General features: G+C 49.1%; 3 protein-coding genes across 4 annotated transcripts; 2 read left to right on the top strand and 1 right to left on the bottom strand.

Annotated features, from left to right (window-relative positions):
• The first annotated feature begins 196 nt into the window (after positions 1 to 196).
• On the top strand, positions 197 to 7188 carry Cfb (complement factor B). Its single transcript, XM_013035020.1, has 18 exons — positions 197 to 513; positions 607 to 840; positions 1441 to 1626; positions 1795 to 1968; positions 2351 to 2452; positions 2557 to 2693; positions 2995 to 3133; positions 3570 to 3701; positions 3980 to 4081; positions 4380 to 4517; positions 5216 to 5313; positions 5422 to 5539; positions 5709 to 5862; positions 5953 to 6029; positions 6224 to 6324; positions 6427 to 6559; positions 6648 to 6697; positions 6986 to 7188. Exons 1-18 carry the CDS (start codon positions 450 to 452, stop codon positions 7133 to 7135), a joined length of 2289 nt encoding a protein of 762 aa, XP_012890474.1. The 5' UTR covers positions 197 to 449; the 3' UTR covers positions 7136 to 7188.
• A 145-nt stretch (positions 7189 to 7333) lies between these two features.
• Nelfe (negative elongation factor complex member E) lies at positions 7334 to 14382 on the bottom strand. Of its 2 annotated transcripts, none has more exons than XM_013035021.1 (11): positions 14313 to 14382; positions 13796 to 13878; positions 11664 to 11733; positions 11415 to 11560; positions 10466 to 10540; positions 10327 to 10364; positions 9753 to 10150; positions 9499 to 9643; positions 9294 to 9348; positions 8959 to 9061; positions 7334 to 7507 (listed from the first exon to the last, which is right to left on the bottom strand). In XM_013035021.1, the coding sequence occupies exons 2-11, from the start codon at positions 13868 to 13870 to the stop codon at positions 7410 to 7412; spliced, it is 1203 nt and encodes a 400-aa protein (XP_012890475.1). In that variant the 5' UTR covers positions 13871 to 13878; positions 14313 to 14382; the 3' UTR covers positions 7334 to 7409. The 2 variants fall into 2 exon arrangements, with proteins under 2 accessions (XP_012890475.1, XP_012890476.1); XM_013035022.1 differs by lacking the exon at positions 14313 to 14382 and adding an exon at positions 14187 to 14206.
• A 194-nt stretch (positions 14383 to 14576) lies between these two features.
• Skiv2l (superkiller viralicidic activity 2-like (S. cerevisiae)) lies at positions 14577 to 25901 on the top strand. The gene is made up of 28 exons (XM_013034991.1): positions 14577 to 14648; positions 14726 to 14829; positions 16007 to 16116; positions 16215 to 16332; positions 16417 to 16531; positions 16631 to 16705; positions 16989 to 17042; positions 17133 to 17320; positions 17482 to 17610; positions 17824 to 17969; positions 18323 to 18469; positions 18594 to 18678; positions 18840 to 18946; positions 19246 to 19392; positions 19462 to 19558; positions 19743 to 19955; positions 20036 to 20146; positions 22113 to 22343; positions 22668 to 22805; positions 22938 to 23075; positions 23190 to 23294; positions 23616 to 23763; positions 23840 to 23966; positions 24182 to 24392; positions 24519 to 24629; positions 24701 to 24919; positions 25431 to 25571; positions 25656 to 25901. Exons 1-28 carry the CDS (start codon positions 14627 to 14629, stop codon positions 25854 to 25856), a joined length of 3738 nt encoding a protein of 1245 aa, XP_012890445.1. The 5' UTR covers positions 14577 to 14626; the 3' UTR covers positions 25857 to 25901.
• Positions 25902 to 25903: the final 2 nt, after the last annotated feature.

Here is a 25903-nt window from a genome sequence, read left to right as displayed (position 1 = left end):
GGATGGGATAGGGAGGCCGGAATGATTCCAGGAAGGTCACGGACCCTGCTGGACAAACAGCTGCTGGACTCTGCCCCAGAACACAGCCTGTAGGTGAGTGAGCTGGGGGCCTAATCGGGATCTTTAAGGGGGATTGTCAGGGAGGGAGTCGAAGAAGGAAGGGAATTGAATGGGAGAGTTCCAGACTCTGGGCAGCAAAGGGTGGGGCTTGTACAGTTTCTGTTTCTAGGGTTGGCAGCTCAGTGGGTCTCTCCTGCTTGATTGTTCCGGGAAAGTGTGTATGGCAGGCCGGCCAGGCTACAGGTGCCAGAATGGATTGCATAAAAGGCTGGGGGCTGGTGGAGAAGAGAGTGTGCCGTCAGGCCAAGATCTGGGATTTCCATTTGGGTTCTGAAACTGGAGAAGTGCTTCTGACCGCAGCCTGAGCCTCTCTTCTGCCTTCTAGCAGCATGGGGCACAATCCCAGCTCCCAACTCTGGCTTGTGTCCTTATTCTTAGCCTTCTCGTGTGGAGGTAAGCAAGGGTCACGTGTACCTCATCCTTGTTGCTACCCCTTGCATCTCTCTTGGTTTTGTAGGGCCAGGCTTCATCTGTTTTCCTCTCCAGGTGTGAGTACAACTCCATCACCTGTGGATCAGGCCCAAAGTTCCTGTTCTCTGGAGGGGGTAGAGATCAAAGGTGGCTCATTCCAACTTCTTCAGGAGGGGCAGACCCTTGAATACCTGTGCCCCTCTGGCTTCTACCCGTACCCCGTGCAGACTCGCACATGCAAAGCCACAGGCTCCTGGAGTACCCTGAAGACCCGAGACCAAAAGATTGTCAAGAAGGCAGAGTGCAGAGGTTTGTGACGGGAAGGGGAAGGAGTAGGGTGGCTACAGAGCAGGTACAGAGCTGCTTAGGGTAAGTTTAATTTTCAGCTGCGTTGAGAACAGCAGGTTGGGCTGAACAAGAGTAGAAGTACTCGGAATACCAGTGGCTCACACCTGTCATCCTAGCTACTCAAGAGGCTGGGATCTGAGGGTCATGGTTCAAAGGCAGCCCTGGCAGCAAAGTCCATGAGACTCTTATCTCCAATTAACTACCAGGAAACTGGAAGTGGCGATGTAGCTACAAGTGGTAGAGTGTTAGCCTTGAGCAAAAGAGCTCAGGGACCGGGCCTAGGCCCTGAGTTCAAGCCTCACAACCAACAACAACAAAACAAATTAAAAAAAACACAGTAGAATCACTTCTTGGGGTTCAGGTGGGAAAGGGGAGAGTTAGGGGAGCTCACCTTCTCTAAGCAATTGCCTGTGAAGCAGCCCTGAAGTAAAGAGACTGCTCAGAGATGAGGAGGGAGGAGCAGCCATGGGTTAGACTAGGAAGGTCCTGTTTCTAAGTGACAAGGAGGAACACATTGAAGATTACCTTTCCCTCTCAGTGACTTCTACTTTTGCCTCCAAGCAATTCGCTGTCCAAGACCACAGGACTTTGAGAATGGGGAGTACTGGCCTCGGTCTCCCTACTACAACTTGAGTGATGAGATCTCTTTCCACTGCTACCCTGGTTACACACTCCGGGGCTCTGCCAACCGCACCTGTCAAGCCAATGGCCGGTGGGATGGGCAAACAGCCATTTGTGATGATGGAGGTAAGAAGCATGTCTGCCACTGATGGTGGCCTTATCTTTCTTTGATGGCACTGATGGTGGCCTTATCTTTCTTTGATGGCAGTCTGAGGAATCGGCACAATAACTTTTCTCTGACTTGCCCTCTGAGCCTCACACTTGCATTCACCTCTGTGTTCTGTCCCTCTGCAGCGGCATACTGCCCCAACCCGGGCATCCCTATTGGAACAAGGAAGGTGGGAAGTCAGTATCGCCTTGAAGACAGTGTCACCTATTACTGCAGTCGGGGACTTACCCTGCGTGGCTCCCAGCAACGGATATGCCAGGAGGGTGGCTCTTGGAGTGGTACAGAGCCTTCCTGCCGAGGTGACTTTTGGCCTGATTCCTGGTCTGAATGTGTCCCTCAGTAGAGCACTGTTTTACCTACCCCCAACTTCTCCAAGTCTTTTCTTCTTTCCACCTTGGGAATCAGTCCATCTCTCTAGTCACTGATTATTAATTTTTTTTAAACCAGTCCTGGGGCTTGAAATCAGGACTTGGGCACTGTCCCTGAGCTTCTTTGCTCAAGGCTAGCACTCTACCACTTGAGCCACAGTGCTGCTTCTGGCTTTTTCTGTGTATGTGGTACTGAGGAATGGAACCCAGGACTTCATGCATGCTAGCCAAGCACTCTAAGACACATTCCTAGCCCTAGTCACTTTTTTTTAAAACACTCCAAACACTTGACCTAGTTTCTGATCTTTCCCAGACTCCTTCATGTATGACACCCCCGAAGAGGTAGCTGAAGCCTTCTTGTCCTCCCTGACAGAGACCATAGAAGGAGTTGATGCCGAGGATGGACATAGACCAGGTTTGAGGGCAGAAAGGGAAGTCAGGGTGGGGGTTTGGGGGAGGAGAGAGAAGGGGAAGGGCCACCATGTATGCTGGACTCTGAGACTCTCTGCTGGCACACAGGGGAACAACAGAAGCGGAAGATTGTCCTGGACCCCTCAGGCTCCATGAACATCTACCTGGTGCTAGATGGATCAGATAGCATTGGTGCCAGCAACTTCACAGGGGCCAAGAAGTGTCTCACCAATTTGATAGAGAAGGTAGAGTTCCCGTCCCCTTCAATGGGGGCCCCTGACTGGGCTTCTTTGCACTTCCAAGACTGGCTCCTCTGTGCTTCTTGCACCCTCTGACCCACAGGGTTCCAGAAAGCCTCAGGTCTTACTCTGTCCTCTTTCCCCTTTTATGTGATGTAGTAGCCTGATGCTTAACAAAGGTGCCTCTTCAAACTTCAGCCTTTGAGCCTCTTATTATGGCCTTCTCTGTCTCAGCAAACATGCTAAATTTGCCCAATCATGGTATTGTGCTTTCAAATGCATAACCCCTTGCTCCTCTAACCCACAGGTGGCAAGTTATGGAGTGAGGCCAAGATATGCTCTAGTGACATATGCCACAGCTCCTAAAATCGTGGTCAAAGTGTCTGATGAAAAGAGCAGTGATGCCGATTGGGTAACAGAACAGCTCAACAAAATCAGTTATGAAGGTTAGAGGTTAGGGAAGGGAAGATGGGAGGTTCACTTTGGGATAAGAGATCAGAAGGCTCTGAGGTGTGTATGTGTGTGTGTGTGTGTGCATATGTGCATGCACGCACACACACATGCGCACATACATGTGTGACAGAGGGTAGAGAGGTATGTTGAGTGAAGCAGTATCCTGATATTTAACAGCCTCCTGCTTTAATTTCATCCTTTGAGCATTTTACTATGGCCAACCCTGACCCATCAGGATTGCTTTGTAGCTAAAGGTTGGAAAAGGGGTTATCAGGCAATGAAGTTGGGGGCTCTGAGGGCCTTTTTGTGGTAAAAGGGAAGTTAGTAGGTGACAACTCCACAAAGTTGAAAAAGATGTGGGGTCTCAGCGGTGACAGAACTCCAGGGCTCAAGACAAGGTGAGGTGATGCCCTCTTTCCTCTCCCACAGACCACAAGTTGAAGTCAGGAACTAACACCAAGAGGGCTCTTCAGACAGTATACAGCATGATGAGCTGGGCAGGGGACGTCCCCCCGGAAGGCTGGAATCGCACCCGCCATGTCATCATCCTCATGACTGATGGTCAGAAAGGACCTTTTCCCTACCCCAGCCTCCAAGCCTACATGTAACACTAGACTATGATGGGGCCCTGAATATAGCTCACGGATGGCTACTGAGCTTTCCTGTGATAGAGGACCATTATAGGGGACCATTCTCCCCAAGGCTGTGGTTTGTCATCTCTATCCCACTGTTAACCTGTTCCCCTAGCCATGTGCCACTGCCTCCAGCCAATTTATCAACTTAGATCCTCATCCTCACCTCCCACTTTTATATTTTTATGGTCCCTATCTTTTCTGCAGGCTTGCATAACATGGGTGGGGACCCAGTCACTGTCATTGATGAGATCCGGAGTTGGTTGGACATTGGCAGGGATCGCAAAAATCCCAGGGAGGATTATTTGGGTAAGTGACTTGCCTAGGACCTAGCACTGATTTTTTTTTTTTTTTTTTTTTTTTGCTGGTCCTGAGGCTTGAGCTTAGGGCCTGGGCTCTGTCCCTGAGCCTCTCTGTGTTCAAGGTGAGCACTCTACCATTTGAGCTACAGCACCACTTCTGGCTTTTCTGTTTACGTGATACTAAGGAATCAAACCCAGGGAGGGCTTTATGCAAGCTAGGCAAGCATTCTACTGCTAAGCTATATTCCCAGCCCCAGCACCCTGATTTTTCAAGGCCTTGACCTTCAACCTTTTTTCTTCTTCAGATGTATATGTGTTTGGAGTCGGGCCTCTGGTGGACCAAGACAACATCAATGCTTTGGCTTCCAAGAAAGAGAATGAACAACATGTGTTCAGAGTCAAGGATATGGAAAACCTGGAAGATGTTTTCTACCAAATGATTGGTAGGAAAATACAAGAGTATAAGACCATCAGGAAATTAGGCTCTTCCCAGGATCCCCTGAAGTTACTAATTTCCCTCTACCTCTCATCACAATTTGGAAGGCCTTAGTTCTTCTTGTTGTTTTTTAGTTTTTGTTTTTGCTGGTCATGGGGCCTGAACTCAGGGCCTGGGTGCTGTCCCTCAGCTCTTCAGCTCAAGGCTAACACTCTACCACTTGAGCTACAACACCACTTCTGGCTTTTTCTGTTTATGTGGTACTGAGGAATCAAACCTAGGGCCTCATGCACGTAAGGCAAGCTCTCTACCACTGAGCCACCTTCCAAGCCCTCCTTGTCTATCTTAACATCACTATTCTTGTTTCCTGGCACTGTCCATTTCCTGACCTTAGAATCACAGAACTCTGGGTAACCTCAGAGGTTTTTTAGTACATTTTATAGATGTGGAAAGTGAGGCCAAAAGAGGCCCAGTAAGCTATTGAAAGTTGGTTCTGAAAATATCTAGGTTTCTGATCGTAGTCCCAAGTTCTTTCCATCACACCAGAATGGCCCTTTGTCCCCTACATAAGGAATCAAATGTTCCCAGACCTTTCCCTCTGTGTAGGCCTTTGCTCCCCAGGGACATGCAGATTCCTCCAGAAGTGACTGCTGCCAGTTGAGAATGAAGGATCCTCAGCCTTCAACACATTCTCCTTTTCTGCAGATGAAACCAAGTCACTGGGTCTCTGTGGCATGGTTTGGGAGCATAGGAAGGGTACCGATTACCACAAACAGCCATGGCAGGCCAAGATCTCAGTCACCGTAAGTGCACCATTCTAGCAGTGAGGACTTGTGAGAGTTGAAAGGCAAAATGTTCACATCAGACTGGCTTGTGAAGGTTGAACTTCCTCTCCTATTGTCTATTCCCAGCGTCCTCTCAAGGGACATGAAAACTGTATGGGGGCTGTGGTGTCTGAGTACTTTGTGTTGACTGCAGCACACTGTTTCACCGTGGATGATGAGAAACATTCAATCAAGGTCAGCGTAGGTAAGAATGCACCAGATGGATTCTGAACTCCAGGCAACACCTTCCCTTCCTCAGCATCCAACACTCTACCTGACCTCACTTGTAGCTCTTGCCTCCTGGATAGGGAAGAAGAAAAGTCATAGGGCCAGAGGCAGCCCACAAAGTGGTACCTATTGTTTTCTCTCCTCAGGAGGAAGGAAGCGAGATCTAGAGGTAGAAGAAGTCCTATTTCATCCCAACTACAACATCAATGGGAAGACGGCACAAGGAATTCCTGAGTTTTATGACTATGATGTGGCCCTGATTAAGCTCAAGAAAAGGTTGACATATGACCAGACTGTCAGGTGAGAGCACTTAGGTTCCTGAGAAAAGACTGGAGGACTAGGTAGTACAGACAGGCCATTCACTGCTCTGACTGTTCCCATCTCCAACAGGCCCATCTGCCTCCCCTGCACGGAAGGAACAACTCGAGCTTTGCGGCTTCCTCAGACAGCCACCTGCCAGCAACACAGTAAGGCGTATTCTGGATGGGACAAGGATGAGATTCCAGGAGACAAGTGGGGCATGAGGGAGCTGCAGTAGGAGCAGATACCGCCCAGCTTATTGCCTAGTATAGGAAGGGCTGGAAGGACATCTACCAGGTGACAGAGGCAATGGGGGAGATGGTACTGGGGGCAGCTGGAGTGATCCAGTCTATTTGTTCAGAGGAAGAGCTGCTCCCTGCAAAGGATATCAAAGCTCTGTTTGTGTCTGAAGAAGAGAAGAAACTGACTCGGAAGCATGTTTTTATCAAGAATGGAGATAAGGTGAGGAATTGGGGGAGGAGAGGATTCTAAGCTGCTCTAGGCCTGTCTTTCCTAAGCCAGCTCTATCATCTTTCTCTCCCATGCTTCCCACCTACCCTACAGAAAGCCAGCTGTGAGAGAGATGCCCAAAATGCTCCAGGCTATGACAAAGTCAAGGACATTTCTGAGGTGGTCACTCCCAGGTTCCTCTGTACTGGAGGGGTGGACCCCTATGCGGACCCCAATACTTGCAGAGGTAAGAGGCAGTTTTTTGGCTATGCTCTAAATTCCTGAAGCCCAAGTTTTTTTTTTTTTCTTTCTCCTACAGCATCTCTTTTCCACAGGTGACTCTGGTGGCCCTCTGATTATTCATAAGAGGAGTCGTTTCATTCAAGTAAGTGCCCATTTCTTATCTGTAGGGAGATGCCAAGTGGCCAGGATGGCCCCCAAAGCAGGAAAGCAAACTCAATGCATATGGCTGGTAAAAGGAGGGTAGAGGCTGCCTCATCTTAGGGCTATTGCTTGAAATGGGAGTGTTGGGCCATGTGTCTGGTGTGTGTGCCAAGGATAAAGTTTAGCTGGGCTCCTTTAGGTCAGCTTAGATGTAAATGAGAATAGCCATGCTTTCTGGCATTAGGAAGAACTCCACCAAATGATCCATGGCATCTCCTCACTTTGGCAGGTTGGTGTGATCAGCTGGGGAGTGGTGGATGTCTGCAAACACCAGAAAAAGCAGGTACCTGCTCATGCCCGAGACTTTCACGTCAACCTCTTCCAAGTGCTTCCCTGGCTCAAGGAGAAACTCAAAGATGAAGATTTGGGTTTCTTATAATGGGCTTCCTGATGAAAGAGGGCATGGGAAAATTAAAACAGCTGTGATAATAACTGTGTTCCAGCTCCTTTTGGTATAAAGAAATGGGGGATGTGCATTGGCCATCTTGTTAAACAACTGAGATGAAACCTGACAGCTGTTTTTGAAAGGCCTAACCCCAATCCCAAGTGCTGAAAAACCAGAGGCTGAAGGAAGATGTGCAAGCTTCCAGCTCAGTGTTTTACTGAGGCCAGCATTGGGGGCATAGGAGGCACAAGGAATCCAGCTTCGTTTTCTAGAAGCCATCTACAAGGTTTTCCTTATAGACATCATCACTGTAGACAATCTGGGTCCTCTTGTCTCGGTGGCAACCATTAGGGCTGTTCTGGACAGCTAGGGAAGGAGGAGAGCAACAGTTAGGTCTGAAAGAGATCATGGGTCAAACCTGAGGCCCACAGCCTCACTACTTCACTCCTGGCAGCCAGTTTTCATGCTGCCCTCTGCTGGCCAGGATGGCCTGTGGTGACCAGTGATAGTCAACCCAATCATCATGGAGTGTGGATATTATTATGGCACATGTAGATATGATGGATGTTTTGTTCTTAGAAAATCCCAACATGTTTTCATAGCTGAAACGTGAATGATGTTAAACTACTGCTTTTGGTCAGTACATCAAAAATTAAAGATTAGAAACTCTGTAGCCTTTTGTTGATATACTTGATATACTGGTCAATTCTGGTGTCTACAGTGTCTTGCTCTGAATCCTTCTGTTTACTCCTTTTCCAGGAGAATCTATTTTCAGGTGAGGTGGGTTATTCACACTGAGAGATGCTTCTAGCCCCACTAGAACTTCTCATGGGATAGCTTTGGTGCGCAGTGTCCTTGCTCTAACACACCGCTTCCCCTGGCTTCTTTCTTTCCTCCATAAGACATGGCCCTCACCATCTTCACTACTCTGGGGCCAGAATGAATCTGTCCCACCTTCCATTCCCTTTGGTCTGTACCTTGTCACTACTGACCATCCCTTTTTCTCAAAGCTGTGTCCTCTGACTTCACTGGCCCAGGGCCTCTGGTGCCTGCTCCCAGCCCTCAGACTATGCTCCCATCTCCTTTGCTGCAACTTCAACTTCTGCCCAACAATGTCAGGATTTCTGGAGACATGTAGAGCACAAGAAAGGAGTTCCTATTATATTCTATTCCCCAAACCAGTCCTGGGTTATTTTTCCTAAAAGCAATCTACCTGATGATTCTGTTATTTTTTAGCCATTCAATGATACAGATGAGTCTAATTCACATTTCTCATATTACACTTCAGTTCCTCAGGCTATATTTCAAATACTATATATATATATATATTTTTTTTTTTTTTTGGTTGGTTGTGGGGCTTGAACTCTGGGCTTGGGCACTGTCTCTGAGCTCTTCAGCTCAAGACAAATGCTCTACCACTTGAGCCACAGCACCATTTCCGGTTTTCTGGTGGTTTTCTGGAGTTATAAGAGTCTCATGAACTTTCCTGCCCAGGCTGGCTTTGAACTGTGATCCTCAGATCTCAGCCTCCTGAGTAGCTAGCATTATAGGCATGAACCACTGGCGCCCAGCAGCAATTTCAAATTCTTGCAAAACATACTGTACGCCCCCTCAGAGCAAACATGCTGCACAGATGCTCTTGAGGGAGAGAAGACTCTAGCTTCCATTTTCCCTCCCTGTTCCAGCCACTACTTGAGGAGTCATTTTTAATAAATCCTGACCTCTATTCCCTCTAAGAAAACCCTGGGGCTATGCAGAGGAACCAAAAAGGGTAGACTGTGAGGGAGGGGATGAGCAAAGGAGACTCCCGTTCTTACCGAGGGAGCCCCAGACAGACTTGCCAGTTGCGGCATCCAGCATGGGCTGTTTGCGGGCAATGTTCACTTTGAGCTGCACAGATTCCACCTGGGTTCCATTGAGCTGGAGCAGAAGAGGAGAGGGGACAAAGGAGAGGGGATGGGCATTAGACAACCGTAAGAGTTATTCCATGGGTTGCTACCCTACAAATAGACTGAATAGGGATTTGAGAATGTATGTTTTTCTGTGTGACTAGAAAGAGACCTTGTCATGAGGAATTCCCTCCTGACAAGTATTTTGAGAAAACATGAGGCTGGCAGAAGGAATGGAAAGAACAGGTCTGGGGAGTCCCAACCTCAGCAACGGCCTGATCTGCAGACTCCATCTTTTCATAGGTGACGAAGGCACAGCTGAAAAGAGAAAACAGGGTTAGGAAAGGGCCTATGGGACTCCCCCGGGTCAAGCACACAGGCTGCCGGAGATACAGTGGCTTCCTCCCACAGGTCTACACATCCTAGGCTTCATCTAGAACTTTGATCATGCCCTGTTGTCATCCTTACTTTCTGGGTGGGTCCATGGAGAGGTCAATGATGTTTCCAAAGGGAGAGAAGGCCCCACGAAGGAGAGTGGGTGTCATGTCTTCTCCGTACACGTAAAGAGTGTTCCCCTTCCGAGGGGCCCGGCGTTCAGGGAACGAGTCTGACCCTATGGGTCAGGAGTCACAGTCACAAAACAGTCTGTCTCAGCCTCCACCTTAGCACATCTTACTTAAACCCGGCTGAAGTTTCCTTCCCCACCAGCCACGGTCACTTACTGCGGAAAGGGCCCTCTCGGTCTCGATCCCGGTCCCGATCCCGGTCCCGGTCCCGATCCCGGTCCCGGTCTCTGTCCCGGTCCCGGTCTCGGTCCCGATCTCGATCCCTGTCTCGATCTCGATCTTTGTCCCGATCCCTATCCCGTTCCTGGTCTCTGTCCCGATCCCGGTCCCGGTCCCAGTCTTTGTCTCGATCCCGATCTCTGTCTTTGTCCCTGTTTCTCTCATGACTGCGGTCCCGGCTGCGGCTTCGGGGAGGGGAGGCTGAGGAGCGGGAACCACCCCGTTCTTCATAGCCCCAGTCAAAGCTTCGAGGAGGGCCATCACCGGTTCCTGGGCCCTCTGCTTCTTCTCCATCTGGCCCCAATTCTCGAAGCCGATCACTAGAAGACACAAAGCTGAGGAGAAGCAGAAAGCAAGGTTAAAAGGGTCCTTTATCTTTTTCTCTTAGACCCTGTTGGAGACTCAACAAACACTACTTCTATAATTAGCTCCTTCCACTCTACCCCAAACCTCCCTTAAAATCAGACAAATGATGCCCACACCAAGAGGGACCCAGTTTTAACTCTCTAACCTCTCATACAAAGATTTCCTCTGTGGACGTCTAGATGACTGAAAAAGAGACCAAGAACAGTTAAGGTGATATCCAAGTATGTGGGTTTCTTGTCTTCCTCAATGCCCAGGCCCACAGGTTGAGAACTGGGAACCAGTACCTCCTGTAGGTCGTCATCAGCAGATATGCTCCTCTGGAATGGCTGGAAAGTGGGGACAGGTCCCTTCTCAGGGTCCTGGAGAAGAAACACATGTGAGTGGGTGGCGTTGGATTTGAAGGCTGTCCTTTCATAAGGTGGATGGCTCCTCTTCTTTTTCAGGGTCTCTTTCTAACTTGTTCTCTTTTTTAATCCTAATATAGTCCTTATGTGATTATGTATTGCTTTTAAATAAGTGCCCTAATATTCATGTAAAGTGCTTAGTTTGTCTAAACCTCTCTGAACCCAATGACATTTTTTTTTTTGGTCAGTTGTGGGCTTGAACTCTGGGTTGGGCACTGTCCCTGCGCTCTTCAGCTCAAGGCCAGTGCTCTACCACTTGAGCCACAGCACCACTTTTATGCCCAGGCTGGCTTTGAACCTGGATTCTCAGATCTCAGCCTCCTGAGTAGCTAGGATTACAGGTGTGAGCCACCGGGCCGTCCCCGATGACATTTGTAAGCTGCTCTTGAAGTAACATATTCTGAGTTCTAACCCAAGGTAGATTAGAATATGTAAATATGGAGAATATATACAATGGAAAAGAGTGTAGGAAATCACCTAGACTTTCCATCTTTTTAGATAAGAAACCTAAAGTTCTAGGCAGGTGTGGTGTAGTCCTAGATATTTCTAAGGTTGAGTTAAGTGGACCCCTGATCCCATGAGCTAGATACTAGCCTGAGCATCATAGTGAGAACCCATTTTAATACAAAACAACGCTTCTAACACAACCAAACAAAAGCAAAAACAAAAAAAATCCAAAGATCACACAGAAAACCCTAAAGCTCAGAAGGGTACAGCATTTTTCTCATGTCTAAAGATGATTTTTTACCCCCTTTAAATCACTTCTCTTCTAACTTGGAGAGTTGCCCTCTGATAGTATGGGTCCCTGAACAATCCTACTTGTGCTTACCTTTAACTTCCCCTCTAGGGTTCGAGAGCGTTTGAAGCCTGAGTTCTTGGTCTCGGCTTTGATGGCACTGATGGCTCCTGACTTCACCAGCTGTTTTGCCTGCTCTGTTGCTGTGGCTGTGTCCACCACAGGCTGCTCTGAAAGTGCTGGAATAGTGGAGTGGTGAGGGAAAGAGACATTTTATTGGCTGTGGTAGAGGTCAGCTCCATTGCACCCATTTTTCCACCCTCTCCATTTCCCATCACTCACAGCGTTTGACGCCACCTTGGCTGGCTGTGCTGCTGCTACTTTGCTTCTTCAGCGCCAGCAATGCCTTTTTCTGAGAGTGAGGATGAGAAGAGAAGTCAGTGTGGGTCAGTCCCTGGCTATGCCCACTCCCAATATCTCTGGGTACATCACTTCAGAGACGGTTTTCTTGGAGGTAACAAAGCAAATGGTACTCCTGGGGAAGTGCAAGGAGGCAGCCCTGCTTTTGCCATCTGGTCCCCCATATCATCTATAATGCCAGCAATATTTAACTACCCAAACTATGGTATCTAGAGGCTTTCAAGAGAACTACACTTTACAAGTAGAACAAAATAAAGCATGAACCAGTCCTCCTTCACCTCATCCATTCTCTGTATATTTAATGAATCCAGATATTGCAACAGAAATATACAGAAATACATAGTTGCTACCCTCAAGAGTTCCTACCCTTAAGAAGTGTACAGTCTAGGAAATAAAATGACTAGAGTGAACTGCCAAGAATTATTATAACAACAGCTGAATGCAAAGTAGACTTTCTGATACTTAATTAGCTATTAAACTGGCCTCTAGGTAGGATCTGCCAGGATCTGCCTAAAAGAAATAGGAGATTTTAGACAAAACAGGGTGACAAAGACACAGAGAAAGGTTCAATTTGCAGAGAAATGGTTTTAGGAACGCACGTTTTGGGAGCGGTAATGGTTCTGATTGATAAGCTGAAGGACAGCAAGCTGAGACTTCGTTCTACACACAATGTGAAATTTCTTAAAGTATTAGGAACGAGAACAGACTGCATCATTTTAACAGGAGTAAAAAAGTATGTTCAAAAAATGATTGAGAAACTTAAGAGACTATTATAATACCTTAAGTGTCAGAAAAGCCCTGCTATGAGGGATCCCCAGGAATGAATAAACAGGAGAAATGATGTAGAAAGGAGCATAAATAAGACTTGACATGTTGGGTGTAGTGGTCTATGTCTGTATCCTCACCTATTCAGGATGCTGAGGCAGCATTTAAGACTAGCTGGAGCTGGGCACGGGTTCACATCTGTAATCCTGGCTAATCAGGAGGCTGAGGTCTGAGGATCACAGTTCAAGGCCAGCCAGGGCAAGAAAGTATGTGAGACTCTTATCTTCAATAAACCAATAGAAAATTGGAAGTGGTGATGTGGCTCAAGTGGTAGAGTGCTAGCCTACAGCTGAAAAGCTCAGGAACAGTGCCTAGGCCCAGAGTTCAAGCCCCATGACTGACCAAAAAAAAAAAAGAAAAAAAGAAAAAAAGACTAGCTGGGGATTAATGGCTCACGCCTCTAATCCTAGCCACTAGCCACTCAGGAGGCTGAGATCTGAGGATTGCAGTTTAAAGCCAGCCCAAGCAGGGAAGCTGGTGAAACGCTTACCTCCACTGACCACCAAAAGCTAGAAGTGGAGCTCTGGCTCAAATGGAAGAGCATTAGCTTTGAGCAAAAAGCTCAGGACATGATTTTAAGCCTCAGGAGCAGCGTGTGTGCGCACGCGTGCACGTGCACACGCGCACACACACGCACGCGCACACACGCACGCGCGCACACACACGCGCGCACACACACGCACGCACACACACACATGCACACACACACACACACACAGACTAGCTGAGCTACATGGAGATACTATCTCCAGGAAAAAAAAAGGAAAAGACTATTTGGTTATGCAAATTGTAGCAAAGTGAAAGATGAGATTTTTAGTTAAAAATACAGGAGAATTGAGAGTAGGCAGTCCTATTTTAAAGATCAAGAAAAAGGACTAGCTTAGACAGGAAGATGATAGCTTCAATTTGGGTATCTGAAGGTTTTTAGCAAGGCACTGGATGGAAATGGGAAATCTAATCTTGGGAAATCTAGGTGGGAAGTCGAATCTAATCATCAGGTGTTACTAAATGCTACTGGAAAGGGTGAAGATTTCATGCAAGACTGCATAGAAAGGGATAGGGTCCACAGGAGGACTTGAGAACATCCACTTCTTGAAGCTGCACAGTGTTGATGTGTCTCCAAGAGTAAGTCCCAAGAACCTCCATCCCATCACACTCACCCCACGTGTTGTTCTCAGAATGTAGAATCTGTGAGAGATTAGTCCATGCCCCTCATCTCACTTCCTCACCTTTTTCTTGAGTTTGTTGAATTTCTTCTGTAGAGCCTCTTCCTCCTCGCTCAGTCCCGGAGGTATCACCAACATGGTGGTTCCTGGTTTAGGGGTAGGACCCAAGACATCTTTCTCCACTGTCACCACCCAGAGTTTACACGCCGTCCACCCTGTACCCCAAACCACTCCTCCAGGACTGCCTACTCCCGTCTCCGGCCTTTTTCTAACCCTTGTTTAAACCAGGTTTCCTTCCAAGCTCCCGCTCGTCCTAATCAACCTGCATATCCTCGTCTTCCAGGTTCACAGACCGGGTTCAAGGCCCGAGAGAGGGTGTTGTAAAATACCTTCACCATCGCCAACACGATGGCACCCGACCTCCCCCCCATTACTCTCATTAGGTATGGCCAACCCTGGGGTCCCGACGGCAGAGGGGACGCCTGACCGCGCACAGCACTCTCTGAGCAGCAAAAGAGGAGAAAGAAGAAAGAGAGAGCTCAGCTTAAAGGGACGAAGAGTGAGGAGGGAGAAGACTTACCTGAGGGGGCGGCACCCGGGGCCCCACGGTCTCAGGAGGCGCCCGCGCCAGCCTCCGCAAGCGGGCTCAGAGCGATGACGTCGAAGGGGGCGGGAGGAGAACGCGGTTACCAAGGCTGCCGGGGCGCAGGAACTTCCGCCCGGCCTTCCTCAGTCCCAGAACCAGCCCTTCGCTCACGCCGCCGGCGGGGGCGGGGGCGGGGACAGGGAGGGGGTAAGGAGGCGTGCCGGAAGTCGGCTCTGTTTTCGCCCTCTTTGGGGCGGGGCTTACTCCACAGTCACTCTGAATTTCCGGGCTGCTGTGGTGGCACCAGGATGATGGAGACCGAGCGACTCGGTGAGGGAGAGGGGTGTGGGACGGAGTGGACAGGTGTAATGACTCATGACCCCTGACCTGTGACCTTTCCCTTGTAGTGCTGCCTCCCCCAGATCCCCTGAATCTTCCTCTTCGAGCCGTGGAACTGGGATGCACTGGGCGCTGGGAAGTGCTGAATGTGCCTGGAGCTCCAGAGAGTACCGTGAGTATCTTTGACCCGCACCTTTGACACGCCTAAAACTAAACTCTGCCCTTCTTGTAGTTGGATATGGCATGGCCTGGCTCCCCTGGGGAGGGACACTGTCAAGACTCCAGCCCATTGGATTTGTATCCATCCTCAGACCCACGTGAGGATGGATAGCTAGGATTGCTGGAAACATTTTAGCTTCAAGATCTGCTCTCTGAAAGGTCTCTTTTCTCTTTGGAGCCCTCTTCTTTTGTCTGCAAGGACCAGGACACTTGGTAGCTGAGATCAAGCTTTTGAGCCCTTGGCTCATTCTTAGGCCTGCGACGCCTTTTAAAAATTAGTGATTTTCATCTTTGAGTGTGCTTCATGGTTAGCAGCAGTGCTTTCGGAAAACACAAATTCCCAGGTCTGGCCTATATGAGTCTGAAACATCAAATTTGCATTAACTACTGCCCTAGTAATTGAGTTTCAGGTAGTTTTGGACAACCTTTGGAAAATAGTGCTTCAGCCTGATTCTTCTGACTGTCTGTTTGAAATAGCCACTCTTTCTTTCTTTTCATATTGGGATTTGAATTCAGGGCCTGGACTTGCTTGGCTGGAGCTCTACCCTTCCAGACTTGTTTTATGATGATTATTTTGGAGATGAAATCAGTGAACTTTTCTGCCTGTGCTGCCCTCAGACTAGGATCATCCAAATCTCACTTCTTGAGTAGCTAGGATAACAGACATGAACCACTGGTGCCTAGTGTTCATTCCTTTTTAAAAAAAAATTGTTGGGGCTGGGAAGGTGGCTCAGTGGTAGAGCGCTTGCCTTGCATGCCAGAGGCCCTGGGTTCGATTCCTCAGCACCACATAAGCAAAAAAAAAAAAAAGAAAAGAAAAGAAAAGAAAAGCCGGAAGTGGCGCTGTGGCTCAAGGGGTAGAGCGCTAGCCTTGAGCTGAAGAGCTGAGGGACAGCGCCCAGGCCCAGAATTCAGGCCCCATGACCGGACCAAAAAAAAAAATTGTTATTCTAAAGGTAATACACAGAGGGGTTACAGTTATATAAGTTAGGCAATGAATACATTTCTTTTTTGACCATGTTACTCGTTCCCTCAGTGTTCATTTCTGATCTTAACCCAAGTCCCGTCACTTCTTTTGTGTGTACTTTATTCTTTGTTAACTAATGCTTCTTTTCTGGCTCTTGTCCCAGCTTCCCCATGGCCTTCCTCCTTGTGCCCCAGATCTGCAGCAAGAAGCAGAGCAGTTGTTTCTCTCATCTCCAGCTTGGCTTCCTCTGCATGATGTGGAACATTCAGCTCGGTGAGGAGTCCAGAGGGGCCCAAACTAGGGAGAGAGGCCAGCTGATAGAAGCTGGGATAGGAAATAAGTACTCAACAAGTCACTTTCCTTCTTTATAGAAAATGGCAGAGGAAGACAGATCCCTGGTCTCTCCTGGCTGCTCTGGGAGCCCCAGTCCCATCTGATCTTCAGGCCCAAAGACACCCAACCACAGGCCAGATATTAGGCTATAAGGAGGTAAGAGGTCAGGGGCTCTTGGAAGTAGCTTCTGGAGATCAGAAGCAAGGTCAGCATCACTGGTACTCTGATCTCTTATCTCAGGTCCTGCTGGAGAACACAAACCTGTCAGCGACTACTTCCTTGTCTCTTCGCCGGCCTCCAGGGCCCATCTCTCAGTCACTATGGGGAAATCCAACACAGTACCCTTTCTGGCCAGGTGACTCTTGTAGGGATAGGAATGTATGAGGAAGGATTTCCTACTGATTCTGTTCTGCTCTCATCCCATGAATACCTAACTGTCCACCCTCTTCCCTAGGTGGGATGGATGAGCCTACCATAACAGATCTGAGCACTCGGGAGGAGGCTGAGGAAGACATAGATTTTGAGAAAGGTGAGGAGGGCTTTGCATCCGGGGTCTGAGGAGTAGAACCCTGGGAATGTAGCCCAGTCTCTGGGCTGCTGCTAGCCTTTCATGCTTTTGCGAACAAGGAACCTTTTCCCAGGACCAAAATGGGGAAAGGTTCTCCTTTCTATAATATCCTTTTCCCATCTCTCAGAAAGTATTCACAGCAGACATGCCATCAACAGTGTCTAGGCTGTAGATGTCTGCATTAATACATGTATAACCTGTATGACAGTATCTGTGGCTGTGATTCAGTCTCTCTGCCCTCCAGATCTTCTTACTGTCCCACCTGGCTTCAAGAAAGGCATGGACTTTGCCCCAAAGGGTGAGTTTGATAAGGTTTTGTGGTAGAGTCCTCCTCTAGAGAGATATGGAGTTGACAAGGTGGTCCTTTTTTTTTTGCCTTGTTCCTCAGATCACCCAGCTCCAGCACCTGGGCTACTTAGCCTCAGTCGTCTGCTAGAACCTCTAGATCTGGGGGGTGATGAGGATGAAAGTGAGACAGTGGGACAGCCAGGAGGTCCCAGAGGGGACACTATTTCAGCCTCTCTCTGTGATGCTCCTCTGGCCCGAGCAAGCAGCTTGGAGGACCTAGTATTGAAGGTTGGTGGTTCTAGGATGTGGAAGCCTGGAAGAAGGGGTCCTGTCACAGGGAGGGTAGAGGCTTGATTGGGCCTGAGGGGCAGATTGGAACATCTTTGGGAGGGATTGGTAACAGTTCTCTTCGGCTGTACTTTTACTACCCTTGCTGCCAACTTTTCCAGGAAGCATCTACAGTTGTATGCCCTGTGGAGCCTCCCAAACCTCCACCTCAGGAGGAATGGGCCATTCCTGTGGATGTCACCTCCCCTGTTGGTGATTTTTACCGCCTCATTCCACAGCCAGCCTTTCAGGTACTGAGGCCCAGTTCTCATACATTCCTCTACTTCTTGGGGGCCCAGACCCTGGCCCTGGTTTCCCTCCCATTTCTTGTCTCCTCTCTCCACCAGGCCAGTTATCAGTCCCAGTCTGCCTCACTCCTCTCTTCTTTCTTCTGCCCTGCAAGCCAAGCAGAAATCAGGAAGTCCCTCCTTTCTTCAGCCGATATTGGTCTTTCTCTCTTACAGTGGGCGTTTGAGCCAGATGTGTTTCAGAAACAGGCCATCCTGCACTTGGAACAGCATGACTCTGTCTTTGTGGCAGCGCACACATCTGCAGGGAAGACAGTTGTAGCTGAATATGCCATTGCACTGGCCCAGAAACATATGACACGGTACAAGTATCCTCTTTAGCCTCCTGCTTTTGCCAGCCAGTCCAGTTTCTCCTGCATTCTTTATGGATTGGTCTCTTCTCCAATCTACCTTGTCCTTTAGATGTAAGGTTCAGGAGAGAGACTGAGATGGGAGCTACAGAGAAATGAAAAGGCATTTATAATTTAAGGACTTGTTTAAGGAGTGGGAGATGATATTTTGTCTGTAGTCATTTCGGGGAAAAAGTATACGAAGGCCATTGAGTAAAAAGGGGAGCACTGTAGCCTCTGGGGTATGAGCCTGGGAGAGTTCAGAGGTAGAAAGGAGTCACTGAGTCTGTGTGGAGGGACTGGCTGATTTCATACCCTCTTCCTAGAACCATTTATACTTCACCCATCAAGGCCTTGAGCAACCAGAAATTCCGAGACTTTCGAAACACATTTGGGGATGTGGGGCTACTCACTGGGGATGTGCAGCTGCACCCAGAGGCCTCCTGCCTTATCATGACAACAGAGATCCTTCGGTGAGAGAGGGGACCCTCACAGGTGGGTTTTGGGTGGGCAGGTGAGGCTGCTTCAGAGTGGGCCACTGAGGCAGGGTGCAGCTGCTGGCTGCTGGCGAGTCAAACCTTTTCCTCTTCTCCCCAGCTCCATGCTGTACAGTGGATCAGATGTCATCCGGGACCTGGAATGGGTCATCTTCGACGAAGTTCATTATATCAATGATGCTGAGGTAAGGGGGAGGCAGAGGGTCTCTCTTGGGACTACTTGAACAGCCCTTCTGTTCCATACATCTTGAGGACTTTACTGCCTTCTTTGCCCACAAACGGAACTCCAAGGGCACTAGGACTGCCCCTTGGCTCCCTGTGACTTCTCTCTCCTGTTCGTGTCTAGCGTGGGGTCGTGTGGGAGGAGGTGCTCATCATGTTGCCAGACCATGTCTCCATCATCCTTCTGAGTGCTACTGTCCCCAATGCCCTAGAGTTTGCTGACTGGATTGGGTGAGATGTGTATCCTAGGGTGCTTTGTTGAGGGAGTTGTAGTATTCCTTCACTGGGGTGTAGAATAGGAGGGAAGGCTACTATAGTAAGGGTCAGGATCCTTGAGGATGGGGCTTAGGTGACTGTGGAATCCCCACGGGGCCCAGAACTTTGCATGTTAAGATTGGATGGTAGGGTTCAGCCTTCCATGCTGTGTCTCAGAAAAGTCTGAGTGAAGTCAGAAGGTTTAGGGAAGGTGGTAAAGCTGGGGGTTCTTTCTTATACTCCCAGTCTGATCTGTTGCTGTCTTCTCCCTTCAGACGGCTGAAGCGTCGCCAGATCTATGTGATTAGCACAGTTGCCCGGCCTGTCCCCCTGGAGCACTATCTCTTCACAGGAAACAGCCCCAAGACCCAGGGGGAACTCTTCTTGCTGCTGGATTCCCGAGGTGCCTTCCACACCAAAGGGTAAGCTCAGAGCTGGAAGAGTCAGGGCTGAGTCCTGATTCAGCCTGATGCCACCCCTCTATGTCCCAGGTACTATGCAGCTGTGGAGGCCAAGAAGGAGAGAATGAGCAAACATGCTCAGACCTTTGGGGCCAAGCAGCCCACACACCAGGCAGGGCCTGCGCAGGTGAGAGCTGGGAGAGTTCTGTGTTTACCAACATCTGTTTCTCTATAACCCTTTTTCCCCTGGTCCTTAGGGACTTGGACTTGAGGTCTGAACCCTCCCTGATTTACCATGACTACCCCTCCTCCACTTTAGCTCCCACTGCTTCAAAGATTCAACCTCTGCCCCTTTCCCTTTGGTTGTCCAGGACCGAGGAGTGTACCTGTCCCTCTTGGCCTCACTCCGCACCCGGGCCCAGCTGCCTGTGGTAGTGTTCACCTTCTCTCGGGGCCGTTGTGATGAGCAGGCCTCGGGCCTCACCTCGCTTGACCTCACTACAAGTTCAGAGAAGAGTGAGATCCACCTCTTTCTGCAGCGATGTCTGGCGCGTCTCCGTGGCTCTGACCGACAGCTGCCCCAGGTGTGTCTGGGTGGAAATTGGGAGGGATTGGAGGTTCTGAGATCCATTCCTGACTGAGGGCTATCTTCTTAATTCCACAGGTCCTGCACATGTCTGAGCTCCTGCATCGGGGCTTGGGTGTACACCACAGTGGCATCCTGCCCATCCTCAAGGAGATTGTGGAGATGCTGTTCAGCCGTGGCTTGGTCAAGGTGAGCATGGTGGGGAGAAAGGGCTCCTAGGCCCTGGATACCCACTTGGCATGGCAGAGATGAGGGCAGGACAGTATATTGGTTAAGAACCTAGGTTCTGAGTTGGAGTCACTGACACAAACCCCAAAAGCTAACAAGCATGTGAAAAGTCACTAGTAATTAGAAATGCAAATTGAAATGCCTTCAATAGATGAATTTACAGCCATTTGGTAAAATTTAGAAATTGGCTCATGCCAAATATGGCCAGAGACATAGGAGACTTTAGAATTTTCTAGGATTCCTTGTACAGGTATAACCAATTTGGCACTGTTTGGCATCTCGACAACCTTCCCCATCTCCCACCTTGGCACTATTATACAAATTTGTTTGTTTTTTGTTGTTGTTGTTGGTCATTGGTCTTAACCTGGGTGCTATCCCTCAGCTCTTCAGCTCAAAGCGAACATTCTACCATTTGAGCCATAGTGCCATTTCCAGTTTTCTGGTGGTTAATTGGAGTTAAGAGTCTTATGGACTTTCCTGCCCAAGGTTGGCTTTGAACCATGATCCTCAGATCTCAGCCTCCTGAGTAGCTAGGATTACAGGCATGAGCCACCAATGCCTGGCAAGTATAGCACGTTTTGACCCTCAAGTCCATTCCTGGGTATCACAAATAAAAAAAAAATTTTTCTGGATGGTTCTAAATATTTCTTATTACAAGTTTATTTTTAATTCTACTTACATGGCATTAGACTTAGAAAAGTAACCTGTGTATTTTCAGCCTTTGCAATGTATTGAGATTTTCTTTAGAGCTTAGTATTGATCAGTGTCCCATTTTTAATGCTCTCTGGGAACCAAAACGAGTATCTAAAAAGAATATTCCTAGTGGGCAGAGCCACAACAGAGCCTCTTAACCACACCATCCAGATCTCCCCCATTGTTCACAAAGAAATTTTTTTTTTTTGGGGTCCGGTCATGGAGCCTGAACTCTGGGCCTGGGTGCTGTCCCTCAGCTCTTCAGCTCAAGGCTAGCGCTCTACCACTTGAGCCACAGCGTCACTTCCGGCTTTTTTTTCTTTGCTTATGTGGTGCTGAGGACTCGAACCCAGGGCCTCAGGCATGCAAGGCAAGCGCTCTACCACTGAGCCACCTTCCCAGCCCTCACAAAGAAATTTTTATCTTTGTCCATGAGAGAATGTATATGCTCTGTTCAATGTGATCTGGTTTTTGGTGGCAAGGTGGTAGTGCTATCAGGGTGCCTTTTACTAGGAAAATAGGTAAATGTGGGGGATGCAGTCCCACAGAATATATATACATACATGCAAACACAGGAATATAGGCAGTTATAGAAATACTATGTAGAAGAAAAGAAGGGCTGGGCGCTGGTAGCTTATACCTGTAATCCTAGCTACTCAGAAGGCTGAGATCTGAGGATTGTGTTTTAAAACCAGTTTAGGTAGGAAGGTCTGTGAAACTCTTACCTCCAGTCACCCACCCAAAACCAGAAGTGGCACTGTGGCTCAAAGTGCTAGAGTACTAACCTTGAGCAAAAGAGCTCAGGGACAGCTCCCAGGCCCTATGTTCAAGCACCACAACCAACCAAAAAAAGAAAAAGAAGAAAAAGAAAAAATCAGATATGTAACTGCATTGTGTGAGTTACAAATATACCTATACAAAACAGGAAATAATTCTGTAATAAAATATTCACACAAAAAGTTACTTAGTAAACACATTGGAATCATTATAGTAGGCAGTTAGATGTAGAATATACAAGCTAAAGAAAAGAAATGGGCAAGTTCATAAGCAAAATGAGAAACCACTTGTACCTACTTTGTGGATTTGCCTGGAGAGTTTAGTGAAATCCTGCAAATAGTGATCTGGGATTGAGCTGAGTTCTACCTAACCTTAGCCATAAGGTAAGGTAGGCTAGCCTGGTCTAGGGTGTGTGCAGAGCCCCTTTGCTGATTTTTCTCTTTCCCTTCTGTCCCAGGTCTTGTTTGCCACTGAGACCTTTGCCATGGGTGTAAACATGCCAGCACGTACAGTGGTGTTTGACTCCATGCGCAAGCACGATGGCTCTACCTTCCGGGACCTGCTCCCTGGGGAATACGTGCAGATGGCAGGCCGGGCAGGCCGGAGAGGCCTGGACCCCACAGGCACTGTCATCTTGCTCTGCAAGGGTCGTGTGCCTGAGATGGCAGATCTACACCGCATGATGATGGTGAGCAGGGGTGTCACGAGGACAAGCCAGGCTGGGCTCCAGCTTTGGAGATCTACTAGGTTCTCCTAAGTGTGCCTCTCTCTTCAGACTTTTTACTTTGCTTGGGAGAAGCCAAGGCAAAGCAAATCCAAGGAGAAGATTGGGTTCCATCTCCATCTGGTTTATTACCACTGTAAACACTGGGCTAACAGGGGTCTTTGAGAACGTGTATACTTCATTTGCTTTCTTACGTTACAGAGGAGGTGAGGGGTAGTTTGTATAGTTGCAGATCTGGTTCCCCGAGGGCTGGCCAGGGAATACCAGACTTCTCTGACTTGGCTCCAGGGGAAGCCTTCCCAGCTGCAGTCCCAGTTCCGCCTCACATATACTATGATCCTCAACCTGCTACGGGTGGATGCCCTCAGGGTGGAGGACATGATGAAGAGGAGTTTCTCTGAGTTTCCATCCCGCAAAGACAGCAAGGTGAGGCGATTGGGATAACCAGTACTGGTCACACAAAGACTTGGGAGAAGTGGGCATCTAAAAGGCAGTGTGGTGAAGGTGGCGGGCTGGGTTTGGAGTCTTTCATTACACAACCTTCCTCCTTCTGCTCAGGCCCATGAGCAGGCTCTAGCTGAACTAACTAAAAGGTTGGGGGCCTTGGAGGAGCCTGACACGACTGGCCAACTGGTTGATCTGCCTGAGTATTACAGCTGGGGAGAGGAACTGATGGAGACCCGGAATATGATCCAAGTGAGTGTGTGGGAGTGCTGGAGAGATGATGGGGAAGGAGGTAAACACAGCGGGTGCTCTGAACTTAGTCCTAGTGATGCCTCCTCCCCAGCTCCTTGTGTGTATGTCCTTCAGCGACGCATCATGGAGTCTGTGAATGGGCTAAAAGCTCTCTCAGTGGGAAGAGTGGTGGTTGTGAAGAATCAGGTGCATCACAACACATTGGGTGTGATCCTGCAGGTGAGGACAATAGAGATTTGGGCCCCAGAGTGTTGGGAGTGAGGGAGCAGGCCTCAGTCCCATCTTCTCTCTTTGGTTGGGGGTGAGGCTGGAGCCACTACAATGTCCTCTCCTTTTCCGCCCATCACTGTCACTGCATGCACACCTCCTTTTCCTGCTCCCATAAGCTGCCTTGATTGCTTGGCTTGGTTGCCACTCCCAGTCTGGTAGGCTTACCTGTTGTTTTCCTAACTGCTATCCAAGAGTGAGCATCTTGTCGCTACCTTTGTTGTCTATTCCTGACATTCTTGTCCTGTCCTTTCTGCATCCCCCGCCTCCCAGGTCTCCTCAAACTCCTCCAGCAGAATCTTCACAACCCTGGTCTTATGTGAAAAGCCTATGTCGGAGGATCCACAGGACAAGGAAGCAGCCACTCCAGATGTGCCCCACCCAGATGATCTGGTGGGCTTCAAGCTCTTCTTGCCTGAAGGTGAGAGTCAGGTTTCTGGCTTTCTGACTACAGTGTGAACTTGAGTCATGGCAAGGGCTGACCTCTGTTCTCCCAGGGGCCTGTGACCACACTGTGGCCAAGCTCCAGCCAGGAGACGTGGCTGCAATCACCACCAAGGTGCTCCGGGTGAATGGAGAGAAGATCTTAGAGGATTTCAGCAAGAGACAGCAACCGAAATTCAGGTCAGAGATGCTGCGAGGTGTTCCCTTTTCTCAGGAAGGGGCATGACATAGTACCAGATAGGAGGGTATGAGAAAGTCTCCTTCAGTCTGAAGTGAATGGTGAAGTTTGGGCAGGGGAGGGTTTTGCAGAGGAATTCCCCATAGAGATCTAAGGGAGATTCTCATGGCAAAGAAGCTATTACCCCATATTTCAAAACCCACATTTTTTAATTCAGAAAGGATCCTCCCCTTGCAGTGGTGACCACTGCTGTCCAGGAATTGCTTCGTCTGGCTCAGGCCTACCCAGCAGGACCCCCTACCCTTGACCCTGTGAACGACTTGCAGCTCAAGGATGTGTCAGTGGTAGAAGGTGGCCTTCGGGCCCGGAAGTTGGAGGAGCTGGTCCGGGGGGCTCAGTGTGTGCACAATCCCCGTTTTCCTGCCCAGGTAATTCCCAGGCAGGGTAGGAGGGATTTTCTGTGTGGTCTCTTGTGGGCTGGTCTGTTCCTCCTTGCCCTTAGTGTACCTCTGCTGAGGGTGAGGAAGCTGATAAGCTTGCTGCTTGCTCTGTAGTACCTGAAGCTGAAGGAGCGAATGCAGATTCAGAAGGAGATAGAGCGCCTGCGCTTCCTACTGTCAGATCAGTCACTGCTGCTGCTCCCTGAATACCACCAACGAGTAGAGGTAGGAGGGGCAGGAGTGGAGGTTGGAGAGTGGGGAAAGGATGGCAGGCTTCCCCACCATCTTTCTTACAGGTGCTCCGAACCCTGGGTTATGTGGACGAGGCAGGCACTGTGAAGCTGGCAGGACGGGTGGCTTGTGCCATGAGCAGCCATGAGCTACTCCTCACTGAGCTCATGTTTGACAATGCATTGAGCGCTCTGAAGCCTGAGGAGATTGCAGCCCTGCTCTCTGGCCTGGTTTGCCAGAGCTCTGGGGACCCTGGGGATCAGCTTCCAAGCACCCTCAAACAGGTAGAGGATACTATGCCTCTTCTTTTCTGGGCTCCAGCTTTTTTTTTTTTTTTTGTCGGTCATGGGGCTTGAACTTTGGGCCTAGGTGCTATCCCTGAGCTCTTCAGCTCAAGTCAAGTGCTCTACCATTTAAGTCGCCACTTCTGGTTTTCTGGTGACTAATTGGAGATAAGAGTCTCACAGACTTTCCTGCCTGGGCTGGCTTTGAACTTTGATGCTCAGATCTCAGCCTCCTGAGTAGCTAGGATTATAGGCGTGAGCTACTGGTGCTCTGCAGGGCTCCAGCATTTTTTTTTTTTTTTTTGTCGGCCGTGGGGCTTGAACTCTGGGCCTGGGCGCTGTCCCTCAGCTCTTCAGCTCAAGGCGAGCGCTCTATCCAGCATTTTTAACCCCTCCCACTAGCTGACCCCCTCTACTTGGGTAGGTAGATAGGGCTTCTTCCTGGATGCCAGGATTTCTTGGTCCTGGAGTAGGAAGGTGGGCCTTAATCTCTTTTTTTCCCCTTCTGCAGGGGGTGGAACGTGTCTGTGCTGTGGCCAAGCGGATTGGTGAAGTCCAGGTAGCTTGTGGCTTGAACCAGACAGTGGAAGAATTTGTGGGAGAGCTGAATTTTGGGCTGGTCGAGGTTGTGTACGAGTGGGCCCGGGGTATGGTGAGTACATGAAGTTTGAGGTTTTGTGGAGAGAGGTTGCTCAGGCCTGGCACACATTCATTTCTCATTCTGTTTTTCTCACAGCCCTTCTCTGAGTTAGCAGGACTCTCGGGAACCCCAGAAGGCCTGGTGGTGCGCTGCATCCAGCGCCTGGCTGAGATGTGCCGCTCACTGAGAGGGGCTGCCCGTCTGGTAGGAGAGCCTGTGCTGGGTGCCAAGATGGAGACAGCAGCCACCCTGCTACGACGGGACATCGTCTTTGCAGCCAGCCTTTATACCCAGTGAAGAACCCCTGGGTAAAAGTGTAATAATAAAATAGCAAGCCACGGAGT

Source organism: Dipodomys ordii, unplaced genomic scaffold (assembly GCF_000151885.1).
Source record: "Dipodomys ordii isolate 6190 unplaced genomic scaffold, Dord_2.0 Scaffold202, whole genome shotgun sequence".
NCBI lineage: Eukaryota > Metazoa > Chordata > Mammalia > Rodentia > Heteromyidae > Dipodomys > Dipodomys ordii.
Note: the sequence above shows the minus strand (reverse complement) of the source record. Positions and strands in the feature narration are given on the sequence as shown.